This window comes from Acipenser ruthenus, chromosome 4 (genome assembly GCF_902713425.1).
Source record: "Acipenser ruthenus chromosome 4, fAciRut3.2 maternal haplotype, whole genome shotgun sequence".
Lineage (NCBI taxonomy): Eukaryota > Metazoa > Chordata > Actinopteri > Acipenseriformes > Acipenseridae > Acipenser > Acipenser ruthenus.
Window position 1 is genome coordinate 14,136,608 of NC_081192.1, and position 27,595 is coordinate 14,164,202.

Consider the following 27,595-nt stretch of genomic DNA (forward strand, 5'->3'; position numbering starts at 1 on the left):
GGCCAGCCACCTGACCTTCAGATGTAATACTGTGTAAAGACAGCCAAGATATGTCTGCGCAGCTACCTTTGTTTAGTTATCTTTGAGAACAAGTTTGTAAAGAAGGAAATTAATTGTTACAATCCATTTTCTAATTAATGTTTTTCCTTAACAAGACCGTGGTTCTATTTTGTGTTGCAGCTTCAGAAAAGACCTCCCCATTTTTTAATTCCATACACAGGGTGACGCAAACATCACAGGACAAGTACCAAAGCTTTATTATGTATTTAAAGTATTTTCAATGGATTGTTAATCATTCACCCACTAACTTAAGGCTTCCCAACCCTGGTCCTGGGGACCTCATGTGTCTTCTGGTTTTCATTCCCACTGAGCTGTAAATTACTTAACTAAACCCTTAATTGAACTAATAATTTGATTAATTAGACCTTTTATTTGTTTACAGCTCTTAAACAGTTTTTTTTTTTTTAAACTTTGTTTTATTGGAAAACGGTTGCAGATTTAAAGTCAGCGATAACATTTTATAAGTAACTTGAACTCTTCAACTTTTTAGGAGCTGAGAACAATTGAAAAGGTCAAATTAAGCAATATATTTGTTCAATTAAGGGTCTAGTTAAGTAACTCTCAGAGCTCAGTTGGAATGAAAACCAGAAGACACATGGGGTCCCCAGGTCTGGGGTTGGGAAGTCCTGCACTAACTCTGGAAGTAGCTCAGCCTACCTATATAAGATGTTTGAACTGCCACAGGGTTTGTCAATTATTTAATGTCACAGTTAATAAATCTACATTCAAGTTACCCTATCTATGCAAACCCAGTAAGTTATAAATTGAGGTGTGAGTTCTTTGAGTAAGATTTTTTTTTTATAAAACAATAACCCACAAAACAGCATGCTTATGTCAATTACTGCTGTTTTTTTTTAAAAGTATCTACCTAATAAAAAAATGTATGTATGTATGTATATCTATATATCTATCTATATATATATATATATATATATATATATATATATATATATATATATATATACACACACATATATACACATATATATGTACACACACACACACATATATATATATATACACACATACACACATACATACATACATACATACATATATATGACTTAGGAAATATGGAATTCAAACAAAAAACGAAAAACCCATGACTTTCACCTCCAGCACATTTTCTCGGTAACGCGCCCCACACACTCCCGCGTTAGTATTCGTGTGCTCGTCCCTGAGGTTCAGTCAGTGACTCAGTGCTGGTCTTGGTTGTCAGATTAGGAGCGACTGCTTGGCACTTTCTGCTCCGCCATCACCGACTTTCCAGCAAATATGTCCAAACTGGAGCAGATCCTCATCCTGGAACCTCCGGTCGACCTAAAATTCAAAGGTAAGGACACGCCGTTGCAGTCGTTGTGCGAGACGACATTCATAACCGACCTGAAACTGGGGAGTAATTCACTCCCCCCTCCTCCTTCTGTTATTGCTGGAAACGGCCATCGCCATTTTGAGAAAGATAGTGAGAGTCGGGGCAGGCCTCAGTTGTGCACCGGACTCCAGTAAAAGGTATGCAGGACGGAGAATTCAGCGTCAATGATTAAACGGAGGGTGCAAGTTTGACGAGGGAACGCGTCGTGGTTGTGTGAAGTGTATTGCCGGGTAGCTTGCGTCTGAACCGGCAAATGTATGACCAAAATACCTTCCCTGTCATGGATTAATCAAAGTACGTTGAGCGGTGACTTTCGGGGATGGGATACCGGCACTGAACAGTATATTATTAAATATTTATTACACTAGTTTTGTGTTTGCAGCAGATTACCGTATATCACACTCTCATTGATAAAATATACTAACTGTCTGCTTGCTATTTATTTTATGTTATGTGCATTTTTTTGTTTGAATGCGGGTCCCAAGCAGTACGGTAGCGGTAAACTGTGTGGCTTATACATTTTATGTTTTCTACAAACATTATTAATTATTTAATGCAGTATATCATTGACATGTTTTTTTTTGTTTTTTGTTAAGTAGTTAAAGTAGCTTGGAACATGTTAACATTAACAAATTATTATTATTGATGCTAAGTGCCATTGAATGGGGTAAATTGATAAAGCGATGATGACATGCATGCGATAAGTTACAAAAATATACATTTATGTCTGTAATGTTATTAGTAAACCGTATACATTTAAATCACCACATAAATGTATGCCATGGTGTCTGATCAATAGATAGATTAAAAATTACTTCTACGCCAAAATAATAATAAAAAAACAAAACCGTGTTGATGTAGGTAGTAACTATTTTTTTTTTTGTTGTTTTATTTATTTATTGCCCCATGTTTTTTTTTTTTTTTTCCGTAGAGCAGTGGGCACACCCTAGGGTGCCTATTACATAAATAATCGTGGTTGAAAAAAGGCTGCAGCTGTTCAATAATGTGGTCAAGTAATTGGTGGACTGGTTGAGGTGCAAACACACATGTTATGTGCGCAAACCAGGGCCTAGATTTGCTTTCTCTACTCTTTTGCCACAGTTTCCCCACAGTGATCATGCTGGGATAGGAGTGGTTTTCCCTCAGTGGTATATATGTATCTTTATAAAGCAGTGATGCATCTTTTCATCAACATGCATCTTTTGTCTAGGATTGCCCAGAAATCACACAGTATTGCCACTTATTCTTTCGTCTTAAATACTTTCATCTAATATAAAATGTTTTTTAAGGCGTCATTCCCTTTATTTTTGGCTGATTTACATGAATTCTCTTGCTTTTAATAGGGTGTTCAGGGGCAACAGGTAGTAAGCTAAATGCTAAATTTTTAGAATGATATCTCTTGAAAACACACTATTTTTATTTTATTTTATTTTATTTTTTACAACTGTAGATATATTGAATTTAAGACAATTGTCAACCGAACATTAGAAGTAATTTGTATCTCACAAGGTGCACTGTGTTTGCTTACTCTTGATTTTGAGTTGCTGTCCAGCACTCAATCCTCAATGTGGATGGAAATGTCTAGTTTTCAGCATGGCCAATTTAGCTGTACACGGTACCTGCTGTCTACCAGAGGAAGCCAAAGTGTTCAATAATCTTTGTTTTCACAAATGCCACAAAAATAAATGTCTATGCTATGCTTTCTGTGTGTTGGTATTGTACAGTCTAATAACGCATATAGTTTTAGTTAGGGCTTCTGTTTTTATTTATTTATTTAATTTTTCGGTTCTTATTTTTTAGCGGTGTAAGATACCCGGAAGACGTATTTGTCCGGGCTTTCGCTTTTTGTATACTGTATGAAATGATTGTTTTCGGTTACTTTCCAAATTTGCTTGGGCAGTTTTTTTTTTCTGTCACAATATGTATAGTAACTTGACAGCACTTGCACACTTAAGTTGTACCTTCTTTCCTTTGCTGTCTTCCACAACGAAATCCTTATGGTCATGGGCACATTCTTCTGGGGTTTTTGTGTGTAGGCGGTTTTTTACATTTTGCTACAATTTGTAATTCTGTTTTAAATCCTCTGTATCCTAACTGTAATCCCATGAACAAGCCTCCATTCCTAATTGTAATCTAATTTTAAATCTCGCAAGCGGAGTCTCCAATAGACATGTAAGAATTTGCTGCCACTCAGTAGTTGGGGTGGGTTTAAAGTATTCTGAACGAATCAATGATAAATACAAGTCAGGAAGGAAGGACATTGCCCAGCTCCACTGGAAAGGGCATTTTTTTGTTGTAGTAGTTTTTTTTTTTTAATGGGAAAGGGGTGAAGTCATCGTGAATTGGGTAACCATTTCCAGTGTTTATCTGGTGTTTATTGGCTATACACCAATTTTCATTTTTATTGTAGACCAGAAGGTCTAATTATAGTAAAAGGGTGTTGCTGTTATTTAGCCCACAGTGTTTAGATAACACAAATCTGTTTTTTGTGTTTTGGATGCTGTTCTAAAACTGCAATTTTCTACTTTTTGACCTTGTCCTTTTATGATTATAATAATAATAATAAATGTTGACCTATCAAAACTAAAGGCATGCACTCATAGACCACATATCCCAAGATGTCTATGCATTCAGCCATATTTTTAATTCTGTCGGCAGTTAAGAATCATTGTTTGATAATATTTGTTAGGTACTGACAGCATTTGAACATTTGAAAGATCCAACCTTTTATTTTAGATTCAATTGCTTGTCTTTTCTAATTCCTCAGCCATTATGAGATGTTATATATTAGTTTGTCCCAGGGATAATAACCAGCAGTGGAGAAACAATATAATGCTACAGTAAGTGGCTATGAACTCTGTGTGTAATAGCAGTTTATCATGTGAGTTACACACATCCTGCCAATACCAGAAAATTATCCTCTCGGACACTGATGCTTTCATTGCTCATTTGCTGCAGCCTTAACTTTTGTCATGATATAGTCGGATGATTGGATGACTCTCGAACAAATTGATGCCTTCCTATGAAATAAACTACCTGACTGCCATGATGGGCAAGTTTAGGTGAATGCAAAAAACATTCTGCTACAAACAGTTGTTGTGTTTTTTTTATTTTATTTTTTTATTTGTCGATCTATAAAGCATCATGCATGCCAATATTTAATGCACTGCAGTAATTTTAACTCCATTAACTTGCCTCTTTTTTTTAACCTCTTTGTAAAACTGCACAGATGAAATATTGTTACTGCTTGTTACTGAATTGCATGGCAAGATCAGCTGAAATTCTCCTGGAAGACTGTAGTGTTCTCAGATGTCCGGCACTTGCTGGTCAGACTTATATTATGGTTAGATTATGGTTAGAGTTTATAGTGGACATGATGTGGCTAATATTAATGTGCAACAAGACCCCAAAACTCTGTAAATGAGTTGTTTGTAATGGCAAGTGTGTGTATATATAATGTTTGTGTGTGCTGAAAAAATAACATGTAAAATGTCTTGGAATTTATCAAATTTAAAGCTATATATGACAACTGCCTCTACGAGTTTAGAAGAAATAAAACGAGACATCTTTAATAAAAGTTATGAAACAATGGTTGGTTACAAAAAAGCACAAATAATATAACTAGGGACCTACCTAATTCGCGATTTCGCGGAAATCGTGAAATTGAGGGGTCACCGCGAAATTCACCTCTTAGGGGCCAATGCATACAAACAAGTACGGTGAGGAAAAAAAAAGAAAACTTGTTTAAATGAACTACTGTACAACACAAGCGATGCAAACTATGTATCTTCCTTCTGTAGATAGCCCATTTTTATTCCTTCGGCGTCCCGTGTGCATTGCACTTAAGCAAAAAAAAAAATGTCCACAAGTAACATTTACAAAATAATTTCTCCAAAGCAGTTAACGTTCTTGTTTACTATTCAAATGACAAAGTTTTCAGCCTATCAGTGCGTCTTTACTGATTTTATGTGATCTGTACTGTGCAGGAGGGGGCGGGACAAAGTTGCATTGTTTTCATTTAGGTTGCTAAAAAAAAATCTAGTTTTCAGCATTGGAGGGAAAATAGTAGAAATGGACGACAAAAAAAGCAAAGTATATTTCGGCTGATGATCGTTTAAAGATATTTCACAAAGAAACTACATGCAGACTGAGGTAATTGTTTTCCATATCTTAATGTGAATTTGGAGAAAGTACGATCGATCGCTATATAGCTTCAAAATCACACATTAAACAAACGGCTACTTCAGAGGCTGCTGAACAAAACGTAAAATAAACAGCTTTCAGAAACCAAACTGAAAAGTCAGTGCAGACAAGAAGTATTCCTGTCTGCAAGTTAAATCAGTACTAAAACGATCTAGCACAGCCACCTCGCTTCAACCTGCTGCTTACATACAGTTGGAAATTTAGACCCGAATAGCCACGTCTTCTTTGTTTTGACTCGGTACTAATAAAATAAATTATTGGGACAAATAACATGACAACGAACGTGCTGCATACATTGCCTTTATTAAAGTATGCCAGATGCCCTTGTGTAACTGAGTTTTGGGGCTGTTTCTAATTGATTTCCACATCTTTATAACTTGGCAGGCTTTGCCTTAACTTCCAGCAATTCAGTGGATGCAGAAAGCGCAGTCTCAATGTATGGGCAAGTCAACTGCAGCAGGGGGATGCTGCATACTCGCCTTTAACAAATGACAGCACTCTGTTTTAGAAATGAAGCAAGTACAACTATTTTTAGGCTTTATAGTGTTCTGAAATACTGTCTACTTGGGTTTATTTAATGTTTAAACAGGTCCGCGAAATGACCTCGAAATCCTAATTTTATTCTGCAACATAGCCGTGAAAAATACGTAAATTTACCGCGATTTAGTAGACCCCTAAATATAACCAAATCTTTAGTAGCTTTTAAACTTTTGAAATATAGGCTACTTATTTAAAAAAGTGTTTAAAAAAAAACAAACAAACAAATTATAAATTGCGATTAAAAAAATATCAGCTTTTCCATACTGCCTACAGACGGGCTTATTACCTTGCGGATCACTTTCTGTCACTCCAAAAAAACTGCCACACAGGACTGATGCTGTTTCTTTTTTCTAAAATCTTTTCGGAAGGTTTCGTAGTTTCTGTAGTTGCCATCGCCATTAGCTCAAACGTTTGCCTTTACTCCGTGAATCTTACGTCACATGTTACAACTTCCCACTACGCAGCGCGCACAGATCACGTGTTGCGCCTCACGCAGACAGTTAAGTCCTGTCTTACTGCTTCAATGCAGAGTTACTGTTACACACAAGCATATCATAGTGGGTAACGGACGATAAAATGATTATCGATAATTATTTTTCAACGCAATACAATTATCGATGCAAAAACATTATCGATAATATCACGATAATCGATTATTGTTCCAACCCTAATATATATATATATATAAAAAATTACACACACACACAGTCACCTCCAAAATTATTGGCACCCTTGATAAAGATGAGAAAAAACGGCTGTATAAAATACACAGGTAATGAGCTGTATTTTATGCTCAAATATATGGGAAAACCATATTCTTTTATTCTAATACAATTGCTCAGAGTTTTTTTTTTATTAACAAGTAATAATCTTTTCTCAAAGATAGGTGTCAGAATTATTGGCACCCCTAAAGATTCTTATAAATAAAATCAAACAAAATTAAATCTGAATTAACATTCTACTTCTTTAAGTTCATCTCAGTCTTAAGGAACTGTATTGTGGCCTTCCATGGCTTCCTGTTTCACTGGGGTATAAAAATGAGGTAACACACATATGAAATCCATTTGTCATCCGTCACCATGGGGAAAGACAAAGAACTTACAAATGAAAAGAGACAAATGGTTGTTGACCTTCATAAATCAGGCAGGTACAAAACAATAGCTAAAAACTAAATATACCACTTACCACTATTAGGGCAATAATAAAGACATTCAAAACCACTGGAACAGTAGTAAACTTGCCTGGTAGAGGACGCAAGTGTATCTTGCCCCCACACACAGTGAGGCAGATGGTTCGGGAGGCAAATGGAAATCCAAGGGCCACAGTTGGAGAATTACAGAACTTGATTGCATCTTGGGGTCACCAAGTCTCCAAATCTACAATTAGACTCCACCTCCATGCCAATAGGCTATTTGGAAGGGTTGCCAGAAAAAAGCCTTTATTGAGAGCAACCAACAAACGTAAGCGCCTGGAGTTTGCTAAACGGCATTGGCAGTTCGATTGGAACCGGGTACTACGGTCAGATGAGACGAAAATAGTGCTCTTTGGCCACGCACACCAGCGGTGGGTTTGGCTTCGAAAGAAGGATGCGTGTGCAGAAAAGAATCTCATACCTACTGTAAAATATGGTGGTGGATCTTTGATGTTATGGGGCTGTTTTGCTTCCACTGGTCCTGGGGCCCTTGTTAAGGTCAACGGCATCATGAACTCTACCCAGTACCAGGACATTTTAGCCAAAAACCTGGTTGTCTCTGCCAGGAGGCTGAAACTTGGCCGCAAATGGATCTTCCAGCAAGACAAGGGTGAAAACAAGGATGCCAATAATTGTGACACTTCATTTTTTTTTTTTAAATAAATTTATAATTTGAGAAATGTGTAATTTTGGTTGATTCCGTTGAATCATTAATAAAGTCAGATATTATTATTAATTTCTTAGTAGACTCCCTTATCTAGGGCGACTTACAATTGTTACAAGATATCACATTATACATTATTTCACATTATACAGATAACACATTATTTTTACATACAATTCGCCATTTATACAGTTGGGTTTTTACTGGAACAATCTAGGTAAAGTACCTTGCTCAACGGTACAACAGCAGTGTCCCCCACTGGGGATTGAACCCACAACCCTCCGGTCAAGAGTCCAGAGCCCTAACCACTACTCCACACTGCTGCCTACATTTATTGAATGTATTGTATATAGTTAATTAAATTATACATGTAAAAAAATTTTTTTTTTAATATGCGTCTGTGGACTCCCTATATATTAATTTGAACAACTTGCATTGTTGAAATATTTATTGTTGATGTTCTGTTTCTAATGTTTGGTGAATTAAAAAAAAAAAAAATAATTAAAAGATTAATAATACAAAATATAGTATATAACATAGTTTTCAAACACTATCCTCTCCTGAAGACATATGGTGTATAAAGTACTGTATAAAATAATTTATTAGGAAATTATTTCACATTTACCTATATTATACAGATTTTTACCCAGTTTTCCAATCATAGTCTGCAAAGTAGGGAATATATTATCCTTTTGTACTTTTGTTGTATCATTTTTTTTTAATTTTTAAAATGTTTTTTTATATTGAAGGATATATAAAAGCACTTACTAAATCATGCGGAATGTTGGTGAAAGACAACATTGTACAGGAAAACAATGTGGCATTCAAAGTGTTCAGGCCGGTTTATATTCCATCGCTCGACTGTCGTTGAAGAGCAAGGGGACCTGCTATCATCGCTGTTGTGTCACTGTGCAGTTTATACTTTCTACCGGCAATCGCCCTGCTCAAACTGCAGTCGCTGACAACTGAACTGACCGCTATAGTTATTACAATGCCAAAATGGATGACCGGTTGTTTGTCGAAGCTGCTCAGTGTTTATCCCTGCATATATGCAGTCGATAATGCTGATTATAAAGATCAGATGAAAAAGGAGAACGCTGAACAAATGCAATCAACTTGTGAGTATTTAACCTCACTGAAAGTGTAACCAGTTAAGTTGTAATTAATACAACGACTGCTGTTTTAAACACTTTGTATATTACGAAGTGCCCCAGGTCCAACACGTTGTTGTTGTTTTTGTTACAGATTTTTTTTTTTTCTTTTTTAAATAGCACGTCCAATATTTTCTAAATAATAATAATATTTTGCGCGCTTCAAACTCTGAAAAAGTGATTTCAAATGATTGCTATTAAACTATAATGCAACCATGTTAAAGTAAACTCTTATTTGGTATTTAAGATTCATTTTGGGGAATTTACTATTTACTGGAATCAATTGTATCTTGAACTGACTTGTTTTAAAGCTTGAAAAAACATAGTAAGTTAATGCTTAGCAGATCCTCAGTCAAAGTGTGACAATAGAAAATATATAATTTTATTTTATTTAAATTATTTCTAATGATATACGGTTGATGAACAGAAAGGGGTTTGATGTCAGATGGTTCAACCGATAGCACAGTCAGAGGAGCTAGTATATGTATGATTCTGCCAGAAAGGGCTGGTGACTGTGCAGTTTGTGCCCATGCAGTCTGTGCAGAGGGCAGATGCCCCACATCTCTCAGAAGCTATATCTTCACTCATGAGGCAGATTGTTTCAAACCCTGTTGAGACTGCTCAAATGTTGCTTGTTTTTGCATTTTCTTTTGTCTTCGTTGCACCCCGGAACGATGTTGGGCAGTAAAATGTCTGTGTGGCCGGTGGATTTTTCCATCCACTAGCCATGGTGGCTAGTTCATGGAAAAGTTAATTTCAAGCCCTGATATTGTATTAAACCACTTAACTGTACCAGTGTCAACAATTCTGTAGACCTGACACTAATGTAGCCTAAACCAAAGTGCTGTGCATGGCTTCTCATGAAATTTTTCAAAGCAGAAACAGAGATGCTTACTTGGCTTTTTTTTTGCTGTGAGATACCAGTTTGCTTTCTCTCAAATGTATTCAGATTGGTTTATTTATGTTTAGCTCTTTTATAGCACACGATTCAGTAGGGAGGATTGGTGCCAGGCAGTAGAAAGGGATTTTTGCTTCTCTAAATCTAATACAAAGAGACTGCATACTAAAGTGTTATCTTCCCCTATATCTAGTGCTGTTGGTCGCAGAGAGAACTTGGAAACATGTTACTTTTTAAAGTACATTTTGACTTTTAACAGTATAGGAAATAAAAACTTTATGTATCTCAATGATTCTCTATACTGTGAAGTCTAGTGTTTTAAATAATTGCAAAAAAAGTCGAGGTTCAAGTTTTTGTAAATTGCTTATCTTGCACTGGGGACAGTGAGTGGTTGATAATTTGGTAACCTTTGTATCTTGATGGCTTTTGTTAATCTGGATAGATTGAATATGACAGTAAAGACTGCCATACTAGTAAGCTTTTAATTTAACAGTGCAGAGCTATTTAAGTAACCCTCTTATGAATTGAGAAAATAACTAGGCTTTGTCATTGTCACATTGCTTACCAGATGTCCTCACTCGGGGACCCCTACAAACTTGAAACTTTTAATATAAATAGAGTATATTGACATATTGAAAAATTGGATAACATCCAAGGATTCATAAATGTATTATGGCAAAGGTGTTTCAGAGCAGCAACTCAAGAGTTGTATCATTCAGCTTACTTTCCTGCATGTGGACAAAATGTAATTGCTTGTTGCAGAAAAAGCCAGAAGAACCTTTATCATTTGTTTAAGTATTTCAGTACAGTCAAAGGCATTCTAAAATGCGTGTGTACAGATAAGGAGTGCCAAAAACAAGTTAATTTGAAATGTTAGGTATTTCAGAGGGAAGAGTGAGAAGCCAACATCAATTCCTGATGTGTCCTATGTACTCTGGAGATTATCACCCATCAAAATATTTGAGCAGCTGCCCCAGTGCACCAAGTCTATACTGCAATAAAACACGTAGGAGTCTTTTATTTATACAAGAAATTAACCCATTGAGGCCAAGGCCTCATTTACAATGGGGTCCTTTCATACACGGACACAATCATACATAAAACACAATTAATATTTGTGTGGTCCAGCCTTAGTCAATAACAACAAATAAACAAAGGAGAGGTAATACAGCGTTTTCTTTCTTTTTAATCCAATGTGGACTATAAGGAAAGCAATGGCAAGGAGTTTTGAGCAAATCCCTAATACGCTCTTTATAACCAAAACATGAGAGGTTATCAGATTCCATTCTTAAACCATGTGAAAAAGTGTTCCAGATTTTTGGGAGTCGATAAGAAAAAGCCAATTTTAATCGTGTCTGTATCCTTAGGACTACCAAACTACCAGAATACTGAGATCACAAACTATAGCCAGTATTGACCTTTTTGACCAAAGTACTAAGATAATCAGGAACCATACCTTTAGATTTAAAAATGAAGCAATACCATGACAAAGCCTTCGATTTGTCAATGAGAACCATCCTAGTGTTTTGTACATCTGGCAATGATGTTTCAAAAAAGGACACTCTAAAACAAAATGGCAGAATTAATTTTATATTACAAAGACTGCTTGGAAGCAAACTGATAGATAAAATCACCATAGTCCAAAACAGGTAGACTAGTAACAGTCACTAACTTTAATCTGCTAGCCTGAGAAAATAAAAAACATCTTATTCCTAAAAAGGAAACCTAGTTTAGGTCCTAATCAGCATGAAGTTTTAACATCTACTCTCGTGTAATGGAAATCATTTATCAATGTGATAATTAAATGTAAAATGCTCATTGATCCATATACATAAATATTTATAGAAGGAAACTTTCTTAAGTGATTCATCACACAAAGTAGTAATAGCCCAGGTCTGATTTACTAATTTTCTTCCTGTTAGAACAAAATAATATGGTGTGTCTTAGTAGCATTTAGCAGTAATATATCTTGGAGTAGTTGTTCCCCACCTCTGACTCCACCATCTCCTCCCATATCTCTACCTGTCTGTCTGCTATTTCCTCCTGGATGCACTCGCATCACCTCAAACTCAACCTCTCTAAATCTGACCTCCTTTTCTTTTCCTCCTCCTCCCCCTCCTCTGATCTCTCTATCTCTGTTCCCCTGGAATCTGCCACACTCTCTCCCTCTTCCTCCGCTTAGAACCTTGGAGTCACCCTGGACCCCTGCCTCTCTTATTCCCAGCACATCTCCACTCTGGCACGCACTTGCCGATTCTTCCTGAGCAACATCCGAAGAATCCGACCCTTTCTCACCAACTATGCTACCCAGCTCCTGGTCCAGGCCCTGGTACTCTCCCGCCTAGACTACTGCAACTCCCTCCTGGCTGGCCTCCCTGCGTCCGCCACCCGTCCGCACCAGCTCATCCAGAACTCTGCTGCCCGCCTGGTGTTCTCTCTGCCTCGCTTCGCCCACGCTACTCCACTACTCCGCTCACTCCACTGGCTCCCGATCACCGCTCGCATCCAGTTCAAGACTCTTGTACTAGCCTACAGATGCCTTGACCAGACTGCACCCAGCTACCTCCAGACCCTCATCTCTCCCTACACCCCCACTCGACCTCTCCGCTCCGCCTGCACTAGAAGACTAGCTCTACCTCCGCTACGCCCCCCTGCCTCCAGAGCCCGCTCCTTCTCCACCCTTGCTCCACAGTGGTGGAATGACCTTCCTACAGATGTCAGGACTGCCCAGTCCCTGACCACATTCCGGCGCCTCCTTAAGACTCACCTCTTCAAACAGCACCTGTAGAACTCCTCTGTTTGTATCCTGGGACACTATCACCCTTCATTTAAATGTGCTTTATTTTGCTCTTATCTGCCCCCTATTTTACTGCATTTAATCCTGTACTTCAGAATACTGTAATCTGCCAAGTGTTTAACCTGTAGTATTTTGTATTTAGTCATATCCTGATGTAACTATCACTATTTAATCATATCCTGATGTAACTATCACTATTATCTGCTGTATTATTGAATTGTGTTTTGTCACACTTGTACTTTGCTTGAACAAAAGTTATTGTATTTCTTGCTCTTATTGTATTACTTGTATTGTAACACTTGAAATGTATTTGCTTACGATTGTAAGTCGCCCTGGATAAGGGCGTCTGCTAAGAAATAAATAATAATAATAATAATAATATCGGTCACAGTGCTCTTTAAAATTCCAAAGTATTCTACTATTTTATCCCTGGTAATTGCCTTTTCCAGAAGTGAAAGTATTTCCAACTATATTATTAGGACTATATTATTAGTTCATTTTGAAGCGCTTATGTGGAAGAATACATACCAAAAAAATAGTTAAATGATAATTGTGCAGTATCATTAGTCTTATTGCTTGTCAGGTATATTGCGTACATTAAATGTTTCAGTAGGCTATTTTTTTATATATGCAATGCTTTCTTGTCACTAATGAGGGACTGTTTTTAACTGATATGTGAATGATGTATGTCATTTAAAGTATGCAAAAGGGTCGGACTACCATGTGCTGGTTGGATTTCTTGGTACAGATTTGCAAGTTTTGAAATACATTGTAGTTTAATGCTATTGATGTTTTTCAGCAATTGCAGTGCTATGTTGCCTTATTTTTCAGCCTTGGAAGGACTCGTCTGCAATTAGGCCTACAACATATGGAGCATGGGGAACACAGCTTATGCAGTTAATTTGATTCACCACAGACTGCTTTTTCAACTGAGCTGAGATAGAGAAGGTATGAAGGTATGGGCAGCAGTGTGGAGTAGTGGTTAGGTCTCTGGACTCTTGACCGGAGGGTCGTGGGTTCAATCCCAGGTGGGGGACACTGCTGCTGTACCCTTGAGCAAGGTACTTTACCTAGATTGCTCCAGTAAAAACCCAACTGTATAAATGGGTAATTGTATGTAAAAATAATGTGATATCTTGTAACAATATCTGGATAAGGGCGTCTGCTAAGAAGTAAATAATAATAATAATGTCGGTACTAGTGCTAACTGGCTTTTAAATTGCTGTGTGGGTCTATGTTCACTAGAGCACTGGTTAAAACCTGGTTTACATGGTCCTGCATGTTGATGTAGCAGGATGGTACAGGCAGTGCTTAAGTGCAGCTTTGCTGAAACCTTTTCATATTATCTGCATCCAGTTTCTGAATTTAGCTGAGTAAACAATAAGTTAATTTACACCGGCTGTAGATTTATGAACACCTACTGATAAAAACACAGTAACAATATTTGTTTTAAAAGTTATTGTGGGCAGGTTGGATCAAGTTTCCGTTTTGTGCTGTCCTCACAGCAAATGCAACAAATGCTTTTAGTATTATAAAAGGCAGTAATCCATCCTGTTTTAGAATTGACTTGTCTCCAGCCCAAGTGGACTTAAACTCCCTGAAACGAATGTCATAATAACGAGCTAAAGAGGTACTGAATAGTTTAGAAAAAATTAACAGCATCTGTGTTTGTTTTCTCGGGACATATGTAGTGTTCTAGAGCGATGGCAACACACCTTTTGTTTAGAAGTAACTTAACGACTACATTAAGAGGAATGTAATTATGCTTTATTTTTTATATGTTGGCTACCTGTCTTCCTCTTTAGGACAGTAATGCTGCTGCTGATCATTGCAGATTAATTAAATGGATCTGGGAGGGATTTGCATTTCAGTGTGTATTCAGAAGCCACTGTGTGAGGTCTTGTATCATCTCTCATGGAAAATAAAGTAATGTGCCTTGGTGTAATCTGAACTGTGTGTTTATCTCTAAGGCCTTCCTAGGTCAATAGAATACTGGGTTTTCTGTACCTGTTTGAACTTCAGTATTTATACTGAAAGAAACTAAAGATGTAATCCTATCATCTTTGTGTGTTTGGCCATGCCATATTTTGGCTGAGGAAGCTAAATTGCTAGTAAATTGTGGAAGCAAGATTGACAGTTTGACCCAAGCCCCAAGTATTCAATCCTCTTGGCAAGATATGGAGGTTAGTGCTTTCTGTACATTTGTTTTTTCATGCAGTCAGTCTGAATCAGATTGAAAAAGATGCCTTGTCAAAATGTTTACATGTCTGCAGCATATAATCCCATCTACAAAATATCTCCTCTGTGTTTTCACCTTGCAAATTGATAGTCTCCTGTTGACCCAATTTTGTACTCGCTGTTTTGTATCCAACATCAGCCACATGAAGTACAGCGTGCAGTACATTTCATTTCATTGTCAGCCATGTATGACAACATTTATCCGTATTCTTTAAACGTCCTTGTTCTTGAAGGTAGTGTTAAATGCTTTTCTTATGTTCTAATTTTATTCGTATTGGGATTATCATTTATGTGGCATGTAGAACATGATGTACCAGAACTGTGTGAAAGTAGCAGGAAATAAGTGCCATTCTTATAAACAAATTATAGAAAAGATAGTAGAAGTGTATGTTAAAGTAACTCATATTTTCCAATTACTGCAATACTGGAGTTTAAATACAGAGAACTCTGTAGCAGCTATTAGACAAGTAAAGTCCTAGCTGCTTAAGGTATGTTAAAAATAAAATCATGGCAAACTTGTTCACTCAGTTTTTTCAAGACTATAGTGTGTTTGTTTTGGAATTAAGATGACCCATTTTACTTTTATATACCAAGGTATTATGTACTGCAAGTAAATCATCCCTTCAAAGCTTAAGACTGGATCTTGTGATCTTAACTTTTTAATTTTTTTTAGTACCATTTGAAAATGGTCAGAGTGTAATAAGGATAGCCTAATTAATGAAGAACCCTTTCTGAGGTTGTTTTAATTTGCAGATCATGTTAAGCCATTGCAAATCAAATCAACAATATTTAAATAACGATAAATAAATGGAAGGTGGGTTTTAGTGCATCCGCCTTTTACTTCATGGTGCTGGCATTGTTTCTGGCTATACGGTAGACTACAATTGTCTTACAAATGAGGACTACAATTCAGAAGCACAATAGTTAAAATAAATGAATGAAAACCTATTGTGTTGCTGCTGTTTACATTTTTTTTGTGGTGGTGTGGCTTTCTGGCATTTTAGTGCATGTACTGCAAACAGTCTTCAAACCTGGAACCTCTATCCTGTTGTGTAATATTGTACCTGTTGCATTAACTAGTTATTGAGCAACTGCTTGAATTGATGGTTTTACTTTTGATCGCTCTCATGTTTGTACAGTTCGGCAATACCCCAAGGCTAGTAATACCTGCTTTACTTCATTCTATCACACCTCACTTGAACTTTTAACTCTTCGGGCCCTATTTAGCACATATGTGTGCAGCCGCTTCCGCTTGGGCAATAATGACAGTGTTTGTGAACTGTAGCGATACCGCGTGAAAACGTGATTTAGAAGTCGGGTCTCATGCGTGGGCCAATCAAAGCACAGTGGGGGGAGTAAGGTTACAACCAATAAGGATTCAGCATTCCCTTTAAGAGCACTTGTGCGTCTGCGACAGCGACGGATGGTATTTTGAAACAAAAAAAAAAAAGGAAATTAAAAAAACACAAAAAAATAAAGAATCTCCAGCAGCCAAAGTGAGGAGGATGGCCAAGCCCCTCAACAAGGCTATGAAAAAAAAAAATAATAATAATAAGAACATAAGAAAGCTTACAAACGAGAGGAGGCCATTCGGCCCATCTTGCTTGTTTGGTTGTTAGTAGCTTATTGATCCCAGAATCTCATCAAGCAGCTTCTTGAAGGATCCCAGGGTGTCAGCTTCAACAACATTACAGGGGAGTTGGTTCCAGACTCTCACAATTCTCTTGTGTAAAAAGTGCCTCCTATTTTCTGTTCTGAATGCCCCTTTATCTAATCTCCATTTATGACCCCTGGTCCTTGTTTCTTTTTTCAGGTTGAAAAAGTCCCCTGGGTCGACATTGTCAATTAGAATTCTGAATGCTGGAATCAGATTGCCGCATAGTCTTCTTTGTTCAAGACTGAATAGATTCAATTCTTTTAGCCTGTCTGCATACGACATGCCTTTTAAACCCGGGATAATTCTGGCCTCTCTTCTTTGCACTCTTTCTAGAGCAACAATATATTTTTTGTAGTGAGGGGATCAGAACTGGACACAATATTCTAGATGATGTCTTACTAATGCATTGTAAAGTTTTAACATTACTTCCCTTGATTTAAATTCAACACTTTTCACTATATACCCAAACATTTTGTTGTTGTTTTTTTATAGCTTCCCCACATTGTCTAGATGAAGACATTTCTGAGTCAACATAAACGCCTAGGTCTTTTTCATAGATTCCTTCTTCAATTTCAGTATCTCCCATATGATATTTATAATGCATATTTTTGTTGCCTGTGTGCAGTACCTTACACTTTTCTCTATTAAATGTAATTTGCCATGTTGCCCACTTCTGAATGCTGTCTAGATCATTTTGAATGACCTTTGCTGCTGCAACAGTGTTTGCTGCTCCTCCTATTTTTGTGTCGTCTGCAAATTTAACAAGTTTGTTTACTATACCAGAATCTAAGTCATTAATGTAGATTAGGAATAGCAGAGGCCCTAATACTGATCCCTGTGGTACACCACTGGTTACCTCGCTCCATTTTGAGGTTTCTCCTCTAATCAGTACTTTTCTGTTTTCTACATGTTAACCACTCCCTAATCCATGTGCATGCATTTCCTTGAATCCCTACTGCGTTCAGTTTGATAATTAATCTTTTATGCAGGGCTTTGTGAAAAGCTTTCTGGAAATCTAAATAAACCGTGTCATATGCTTTGCAATTATCCATTGTCGATGTTGCATCCTCAAAAAAATCAAGCAGGTTAGTTAGACACGATCTCCTTTTCCTAAAACCATGCTGACTGTCTCCCAGGATACTGTTACCAAATAGGTAATTTTCCATTTTGGCTTTTATTATAGTTTCCGTATAAGTTTACATATAATGGAAGTGAGGCTTATTGGTCTGTAGTTATCTGGTTTGGTTTTGTCTCCCTTTTTGTGGATTGGTATTACATTTGCAGTTCTCCAGTCTGTCGGTACAACCAGTGTCAAGAGACTGTTGCATGATCTTGGTTAGTGGCTTGTAAATAACTTTCATTGCTTTGAGTACTATTGGGAGGATCTCATCTGGCCCAGGGGATTTGTTTATTTTAAGAGCTCCTAGTCCCTTTAACACTTCTGCCTGTTATGCTAAAGTTATTTAAGACTGGATAGGAACAGGTTGACGTGGAGCACGTTGTCCGTATCCTCCTTTGTAGAAACTTGTGAAAAGTAGTCATTTAGTATATTTGCTCCTTTTTTTCTCTTCCTCTATTATTTTGCCATTTGTATCTCTTAGATATGAATGTTCTCTTGCTGTTTATAATATTTGAAAAACTTTATGGAATTGGTTTTATCCCCCTTAGCAATGCTAATTTCTATCTCTCTCTTAGCCTTTCTAACTCTTAATGTATAGGGCTTTGTCTGACCTGCCTGGCACTTGCAGCATCTGCAACCTCCACCACTGGGGCTTCAAACCCTGTAATCTTTCCTCTGTAAGTTCAACATCACATCCATTACGGAGAGCTATGTTATGTAAAACACAACCAGCCAGGATGATATAGATAACCTTCTGAAGAATGTACTGTAGTGTTCCCCCAGAGACATCCAAGTGTTGGAATCACATTTTGAGGATTCCAAATGCTCGCTCAATTACAGTACAAGCACGTTTAAAGGTATTGTTATACATCTGTTCGGCAGGGGCCGTGGGGATGAGCAGCAGTGTCAGTAGCCATCGCTTCAGTGGATACCTGTTGTCCCCTATCAACCAGCTTGTCGCTGTCATCCCCCTGAAACGCAGCTGCCACCTGCAAATTAACAAGGATAAACAAATAATGAGTGGAGCCAGGATGGTTTGCATGCACATCTTTGATGTAGTTGTTGGCATCACACACTTCTTGCACGTTGACAGAATAAGTCCACTTACGATTTATGTAGAGGTGCTTATTCTGTGTTGGTGCACATGTGTGCAATCGATGGCTCCCAGGATACCAGGAAGGAAACCCATATCTCCCCAAAAAACCCTGCTTTGTATTTTGTTGCAGCTCGTGTGAGACAGGGAAATGGATGAATTCTCCTGCCCGCTTTACTAAAGCTGCAGGTACATCTTGCTCTGCACGTGATACAGCCGACTACAGTATGCTGTAAAGCCATCAATATTTGCGAGCCTTTTATTGTGCGTTGTTCGTGTATGAAATCAAATTCCACTAATAATACGTACTTCGTATATTGCAACAGGTAGCCAACATTTCTGGAGCAAAATAGGTTTTATGGGTGTGATTCGCCAAATATTTGCCTTAACAGTAACCCAGAGTACGTTGGAACGTGCCAGTGGCATGAAACGTTAGTGCAGCGGGTACCCTTAGTGCTACAGGCAAACAGTGTGATCTCCGCATCAGGTCAGCCTGGGCAGATGTCAGTGATTGTTTGTCTGTTGAGGCAAAATTACTGCATACGTTTATCAGACTGGCTCAGAAAAGACAGATGACTTCTTAATATTTGGGGACGTCTAATCTTCTCTCTCCATCTGGTCATGTAGAAATCTAGTGTGCACTCTATATTTCTTTTATTTATCTTTTTTTTCTCTATTTTCTTTACCTGCTTCCCTGGTAGTTTCATCAGTATAGTTGACCATGTAATTTGCACATAGTCTAGACCTGTTTTTCACATGTCAATTGAAACGCAAACGATAACACCTTTTGAGGGTTTGCTAAATCGCAACATTTGTATGTAAATGAGGACACTCCCCCAAAGTTCAGCCCATGTCCAGTACTAACACTGACTTGCCGGGTGGGACATGGTTGCTAAATCACATAGGTGGGCAAAGTCTATTTGCCCACACATGCACCTGATTTTGGTACGCGAACTGTCTGCAAAAGTGTTTTGCAATTGCCTTAGGGGTTTGCAGACGTTGCTAAATAGGGCCCTTTGTGTTCACTGTTTGCACTGGCATTATTCAAATATGAAATGTAATTAGCTGCACTAGTTATACTGCACATTGCACTTTGTAAAAGGTAAACATGCTCAGATTGACAGATACTGTCTTCCATGCGGGTTGTAAATGAGGTATGATATATTGGTGCTGGGACAAATATCCGAACTAACCATTTATTTTTTTATTTATTATTATTTTTACATCGAAGGCAAAAAAAAAGTCTGTGTCAAATGATTTTATCTGTGTGAGATTTTATCGGTGGGATTTACTCTGCTGGAGCTGCTGCTCGCTTTCCCATGCTTGTCACTGTTGCTGTTGTGAGTCGGGGGTATGTCCTGCCGGCGCCCCATTGTCAGGCACGGAGCAGTGGGGGGTATTCTCCTGATGCGCTCTGACTGTCAGCTAAGATCAGCCCCACGCGCTGGTGAGTTTTGCTGTTCACTCTGTTTGCTTGGATTGTTACCGCCGCTACTATAATTGGGGTCTGTTTCTGTCTACAATATGATTACAGGTCATACTTGCAAAAGAAGTGACTCGTATAGTAATCAATGTTTTAATTTTCTTTCATGATGAAATCCTAGTTTTTGTTAAGTGGAATACAAAAAAGAGAAATAGAACAGTAAATATTGTATTTTTTCATTGTACAATGCCCCCTTTTTCACTCTTATTTTATTTGAAGCATTCAAGTTAAAAATGAATGTTATTATTTTATGAAAACGAGTGTGGCCACTTTGTTTATTGCGAAGACACAACAATGGCAGGGATTATTAAAAAAAAAAAAAAAATAAAGAAATAAAAAAAAATAAATAAAACTTAGTGTTTAGTGCTGGGACAAATATTTTGTATTCGTATACAAAAATCAGATGTACGTATTCACTAGAAATGACAAAAATACCTTGCACTTATTTACCACCTCACCAGAAATTGCGCAACAGATTCAAAAAGGCAAATGAAAAAGAGCTCTTGAGAGCTACTCGAGAGTATTTATTTATTTATTTATTTATATATATATATATATATATATATATATATATATATATATATATATATATATATATATATATATATATATATCTCACAAGATCAGCAGCAGCTTGAGCCTCTATTTAAAAGTTTTAGACAGAAAAAAGTAAAAAACCACATTATGCGTGCACACGCATAGTTATCTCTATGGAAGGCCATCTGGGTCAAAAATGAGTCGTGCTGGTTTAGAGCGAGTCAGAATCTCATGGGACAGATAAAAGGCAAGCACGTCATTCTGAAATGCCTCGCATAACACTAGAACGTCACGGCAGTCATTTTGACGGTTTGAGGTCTTCAAATTTAAATTACTGTGCATGACTTTTCCTAAATACATGTATTAAATACCCTGACGGTGTTTGAAAGACAGGATCGTGAAAATAAGGAAGTTATAATCCTGCCAATCTAGAACCGCCAAAGCAGTCATTTTGACTGCCTTTTACAATACATGTTTTTATTTTGAATATAACCTACACTATTCAATTTGTTTTATTATTCGAAGTGTTAAGTAAAATTTCAGTTTCCGTTTGCTTGTTCAGCTACAAAAAGGCACAAAAATTTGAGAGGCATTGTGCCTTCAGTAGTTTTGCATTCTGATATTTTATTGAAGCAATACAGCCGCGTAATACCCTGCTCCAATGCAGGGTGGCTGCGAATGCGTCAGCGTTTCATTGAATTATGTCTGTGTGATTTACTTATGCTATTCATTTATTCATCGCCAGTTTAACTGTGAACTTTCGCTATAAACAAAATGTACTTTTTAGACATAAAAAACGATTGCGACGCCCTCCCAAGACGATGATTCGCAAACAAGTAACCTGGCTTTCACAATTTGACTGGCTGCTGTAAGTCTACGCCTTCAGAAAATAAGATGTACTGCAAGGTTTGTGTCCAGTATGACAAAAGCCAGAGTGGCACATTTGTGACTGGGTCATCTACCTTTTAAGAGAGTCGATTTTAAAATGCATGAAAAATCAAGTAATCTTTAAAACTGTGTGAAACTGATGAAGGCAAAGACTGTCAAACAAGGCACATCAAAAGTGTAATAATTACTACACCCCATAAACACCTGTGATTTTAAAGCTAAATGTGTTTTAGAACAGCTCACGTCCTTGCAAAGCATGCACGACTGTATTCTGATTTTGAATGGATGTGTGACCTGGATGAGGCTAAAGGATTAAATGTGGGAAAAACCTACAGAAATTCTAAACCGGCACAGGAGTGTATACACACTATTGTCAGGACCCAGCGTCCAGCCCAGTTAACCAGAATGGGAACTGCTAAATATTTGTCTTATTTTGAGCGGTTCTACAGATAGTACCAGTACTGAGGCAGTGAAATGCTACGTGAAGTTCTCCACATATACTTTATTGGGGTTTGGAATGTGGGGAAGGCAGATGCAGAAACCCTATCGATGTATCTGAATGAGCATTCATGTTTATTGTGTCTTTTTTTGATACAATAAAAAAATCTACATTTTAAGTGATTTTTTTTTTAGGAAAATAACATTTAAGCCTATATTTTAGGACTAGTACCACAATTTTGTTAGTTTCTAACGCTGGACAGTTTTGAAATCCTAAAATCATCTTCAGTTTGTACCCATATCATTGTTCTGTTGCATTAAATTCTTCCATACAGTGAATGGTTTTTAAAGTCTGTTTGTTTTTTTTTGTTTTTTGACTGTTCATAAAATAAAAATGACAATGAAAGTAATTTGTAAACAAAAAAAAACAGTTTGACTCCTGTTTTAAACAAGACGAGTCACATCTTTTCTAATTGTCAGCCGTCTTTTTTTATTCTTCTATTCATGCAAACTTTGTTTTTCAACAACCTCAATTTCTGGATTTTATGTAGAGTAATCTGCACTCTTGTGTAACACATCTGAGGGATGCATGCTGCTTCATAATGTGAAATCCAGATGACCCCTAGGCTAGATTTCGGTGAGCTGGGTGTCGGAGCACAGCAATCTGCTTATTGGCAGACATGATTTTTAATTTTTTCTCTTGCTGCATCCCTGACCCATTCCTGATCACTTCACAGGTCCCTTCACAGATGTTGTCACTACAAACCTAAAGCTGAAAAACCCCTCAGACAGAAAAGTATGTTTCAAAGTGAAGACCACGGCGCCGCGGAGGTACTGTGTACGGCCGAACAGTGGGATGATCGAACCGGGGTCTTTCATAATCGTCTCGGGTAAGGAACAACCCCCCCCCCCCCATATCTATATGTACAGTGTGTGTCTATATATAGATACATATAGAGAGAGTGTGCGATATATATATATTGTTCTTTTAAATTTATTTTATAATTGAATAGTTACCTCAGAAGCAGTTCTCATAAGCCTGCTCATTTATGGAAAACACATGTTAGTCCCACCAGAAGCTGTGTTTTTTTCCACTGACTCAGGTACATGTATCCATACTAATCTTGCCTCCCTACTGGGTGGTGTACTGTTGTTTTGTAGATTTTGGTGGAAATATGCATGTCTCTCAATTCTGATCTACTTGCTACTGAATTCAAATGTGCATTTTATGTCCTAATGTAAGTTGATACATACACCACATTTGTGGAGTGCAGCCGTTTTTCCATTTGCTAGCATTACAGTAACATTAAGTTCCAGAACATGTTTAATTTTATAACTATAACGTTTATAATTTTATAAACGTTATAGTTTTAATGTTGCAAATAAGTACTATTTTTTCTTTTGCAGTAATGTTACAACCTTTTGACTACGATCCCAATGAAAAAAGTAAACACAAATTTATGGTACAGACCATCTTTGCTCCATCTCATGTTACAGACATGGAGGCAGTGGTGAGTAAAATAAATAAATAAAATAAACTTTCAGCTGTACTTGTTACATTTTAAATGAAAATAGCAACAATGATTAGTTGATCTTAGTTGGTGGTTCACATTCAGTGAAAGAATTGCATTTCATTTATATTTATTTATTTCTTTATTTATTTATTTTATTTAAGGAATTAAACTTTGGAAAAGAACACCTTTTTTATTTCTTAACAGGGAAGGCACCATGTTGTGAAGTTCAATTAAATTGCTTTTAACCACATGTGCTGTACATTACTAGGGCTTTAGTTAAACACTTGTCAGCGCTCCAGATAAGGTTTTGGATCATTGAGGAATTTATTCTCCAGTTTTGAGAATGCAACATTACCTTGAAGTCAGGAGTACTTTCAATACATACTAACTTATGAGGTATGCATTACCTACGTATCTGTCATGTTACTTTGAACAATTTCATTTACAAACATTCAACATGTAGACACAGGGCTTTCCTTATATTCTACCTGAAAACAATAATATTTATAGTATTATAGTCTGGGAAATTGTTGTTCTCTGAGTCTCCTCTCACTAGTACTACTTGGCTGTTTTATAGTTTTTATTATAGTTTGTTGTAGTGGGTGTGGTATGGCATACAGTCCACATGGTAAGAAAGTTAATGACAAGCGTTTTTTTTCTGACGTTTGTTATATATTTTTTAATAAATTGGCATCTCTTAACAAAGGAACGAGGCAAAGCCATGTTTGGAAGTATTTTGAGGCCCTGGACGAGAGGACTGTGGTATGTAAATAATTATGACAAACAAAATTGCCATACCACAAAAACACAAGTTCAATGCTTCACCATTTGAAATTAAAACATTCAGAAATGACTGTGGATGGAGCTACTGATGGCAGTAAAAAGCAAACATCCAGAAAGCTCTAGATGGCGACTGACTTATTTAGCCCTTGCATCCCTGTGAATACGTATAACAGGATCCCCCCCCCCCCCCCCCCCCCCCACCAATATTAATCCACAGAATGCGTAAGTGTAAATAAATTATGTATTGGCTTTAATTTACCAGTACACTTTTGTGCAAATCATTTGTTAAAAAAAAAAGTCCTTGATCTATGTAATTTGTCAACAGAAGGGGATATTATTATTATTATTATTATTATTATTATTATTATTATTATTGGTTTTGTTCTTTTGAATAGAATAGTTTAGTTTATTCGCTTTGTGCCCACAGGGCCAGCACAGGTACATCTCATTAGTGCAGCAGAAATACAGAGAGACATTTACTAAGATATAAATAATACAAATGCTTTTAAAAAGACCAAATTCCCAACAGGCTTATATTTTTCTAGTATTACTATGCAGGACCGTCGTTATAAGATTGTTACCTTTATTAAAAATGTGCACGGATGAATCTAACGGTTAATCAACCAATGCCCATAAATTAACAGATCAAAAAAATGTTTTTGTAGTTAAGTCTTTGCGATGTTAAAACCTTATTTGCTTATTTCTTTGCTTACAAAATACTAACCAGGGCTGTCAGTATACATCGTAATGTAATATGAAGCGTGTGTGTGTGTGTGTAGATATGGTTTAAATGCTGACAGCTGCATAGCATTTAAACATAAAAATGTACCCAAACCACATCTGTATTACTTAGGTAAAAATGTGAATACCAACTTTGTGTGAATTGGTATTTCACATTTTTCAAATCTTGTATATCCCTTTTAATTTCCACATATCATGTTTTGTGTTTTTAATTAGGATGTAGATTTGGTATATGAAATATGGGTTGGTTAATTGGCTCATTCAGTAAAGATAGACAATTTTCAAGTTTTCCAATCCTGTTTGGCAGTATGATTTTATGTTTTTGGTACAGCAGAGGGCAGCATTGCATGAAAAAATAAAAAAATAGAACTAAATTCAGCTACATTAAATGTACTCTTCCCCTGATAGCAGATTTTATGTCATTCATTAATAACACTGTGTAACAAATTTTATTTTTTTTTTTGGTTCCTGGGTAGTAAGTGTTATTTCCTAATTGCTTATGCCTCAAAAGTATAGAAAATGGCTATTATTCCCCACAAACTTTGCTTTTGTGACCAGGACAGTGATATTTTGAAATTTACCTATTTTCCAGAACATTCCAGATAGATTCAGTGCTGAGTAAACTTGGAGTAACTTCTAGAACTTTCTAGAACTTTCCAGTAATATAAATAGTAGTATAAATACAGGGGCCTTAAGCCCACCAGTTCACTTTAGTTCCAGCTGCCTAAGTGGATACATATCTGCATTTTTCTGAGATGGCATCAAGAGGCTGCAAGCATCCGGCAGACGCATTTTGCTTTGTCTGCGGCCAACTTATCAAGACAAGAGCGAAAAAGTACTCTGTGGAAGCATCTGCTAAGATGTGTGAGGCGGGACTGGCCACAGCGGACCGAGTTCTCTGTGGGGAGGAACAACGTCAAGTGGGAGCCACTGGTGGACCCCCGGAAGGTGCTGATGCCACCACTGCACATCAAATTGGGCCTTATGAAACAATTTGTCAGAGCTCTAGATAAGGAGTCGGCAGCCTTCAAGTACCTTCAAGACGACTTCCCTAAGCTGTCTGAGGCAAAGGTCAAAGCCGGTGTCTTCGTCAGACCACAGATAAAGAAGATCCTGGAGTGCAATGAATTCCCCAAGAAGCTCACTAGTAAGGAGAAAGCGGCTTGGAACAGCTTTGTCGCAGTGGTTCGGGGCTTCCTGGGCAATCACAAGGCCGAAAACTATGTAGAGCTGGTTGAGACTCTGGTGAAGAACTACGGCACAATGGGCTGTAGGATGTCCCTCAAAGTCCATATCTTTGATACTCATCTTGATAAATTCAAGGAGAACATGGGAGCGTACTCGGAGGAGCAAGGCGAGCGCTTCCACCAGGATATACTGGACTTTGAACGCCGCTACCAAGGACAGTATAACGAGAACATGATGGGAGACTACATTTGGGGGCTGATTCGTGAAAGTGATTTACAGTATAATCGTAAATCTCGAAAAACTACTCACTTCTAAATCTTTTGTAGTAATTTTGTATTACTTTAGTATAAATACATGTTAATTTGGATTCATATGTTGTTTTTTTCTGACTTTATGTGAACGAAAAGACACAAATTCGCCCGTTTTCTCATTGGAAATAGGTAAATTTCAAAATATCACTGTCCTGGTCACAAAAGCAAAGTTTGTGGGGAATAATAGCCATTTTCTATACTTTTGAGGCATAAGCAATTAGGAAATAACACTTACTACCCAGGAACAAAAATTGTGTTACATAGTGTAATGTGTTTAATGTGGCTGTTTTGAAAAAAGAATGCCTTTGTTGCTTTAATAATTGAATCACCAGCCTGTTAAAGTTGTAAAGGTCTATAAACGGAAACAAAATACTGAATAAGAGACAAGATCTGAAAATTCAAATTTTAATGTATTGATTTTTAGAGCATTTTAGAGCATTTTTTTCTTTCTTTTTTCTACAGTGGAAAGATGCAAAACCTGATGATCTCATGGATTCCAAATTAAGATGCATATTTGAACTACCTTCTGAAAATGATAAAGTGGTAAGTAAAATTCTTAGGCCCTGCAAAAGAAGTGTAACTTACTTTCTTGCTGCCTCGTTTTATACAGTGGTCCTTTATACCGTGGAAATGGGTTTCAGGTAGTATGGTGATGACTTCCATTGATCCATTTTATTAGTGCTGCATGACATGAATATTTAATTAGTCAGATTGAGCTCTCCGCTGA

General features: G+C 37.1%; 1 protein-coding gene across 4 annotated transcripts in view; it reads left to right on the forward strand.

Annotated features, from left to right (window-relative positions):
- Positions 1 to 1,213: 1,213 nt before the first annotated feature.
- LOC117400658 (vesicle-associated membrane protein-associated protein A-like) overlaps positions 1,214 to 27,595 on the forward strand; it is a 31,602-nt gene continuing 5,220 nt past the window's right edge. The window contains exons 1-4 of one of the 4 annotated variants that reach the window (XM_059022044.1): positions 1,214 to 1,393; positions 23,069 to 23,221; positions 23,739 to 23,842; positions 27,331 to 27,411. In XM_059022044.1, coding sequence (XP_058878027.1) covers positions 1,336 to 1,393; positions 23,069 to 23,221; positions 23,739 to 23,842; positions 27,331 to 27,411 — 396 coding nt within the window. In that variant the 5' untranslated portion in view covers positions 1,214 to 1,335. Of the gene's footprint in view, positions 1,394 to 1,444; positions 1,570 to 1,594; positions 1,727 to 23,068; positions 23,222 to 23,738; positions 23,843 to 27,330; positions 27,412 to 27,595 lie in introns of those variants that run through there. The other 3 variants (XM_034000916.3, XM_059022046.1, XM_059022045.1) reach the window with 3 other exon arrangements.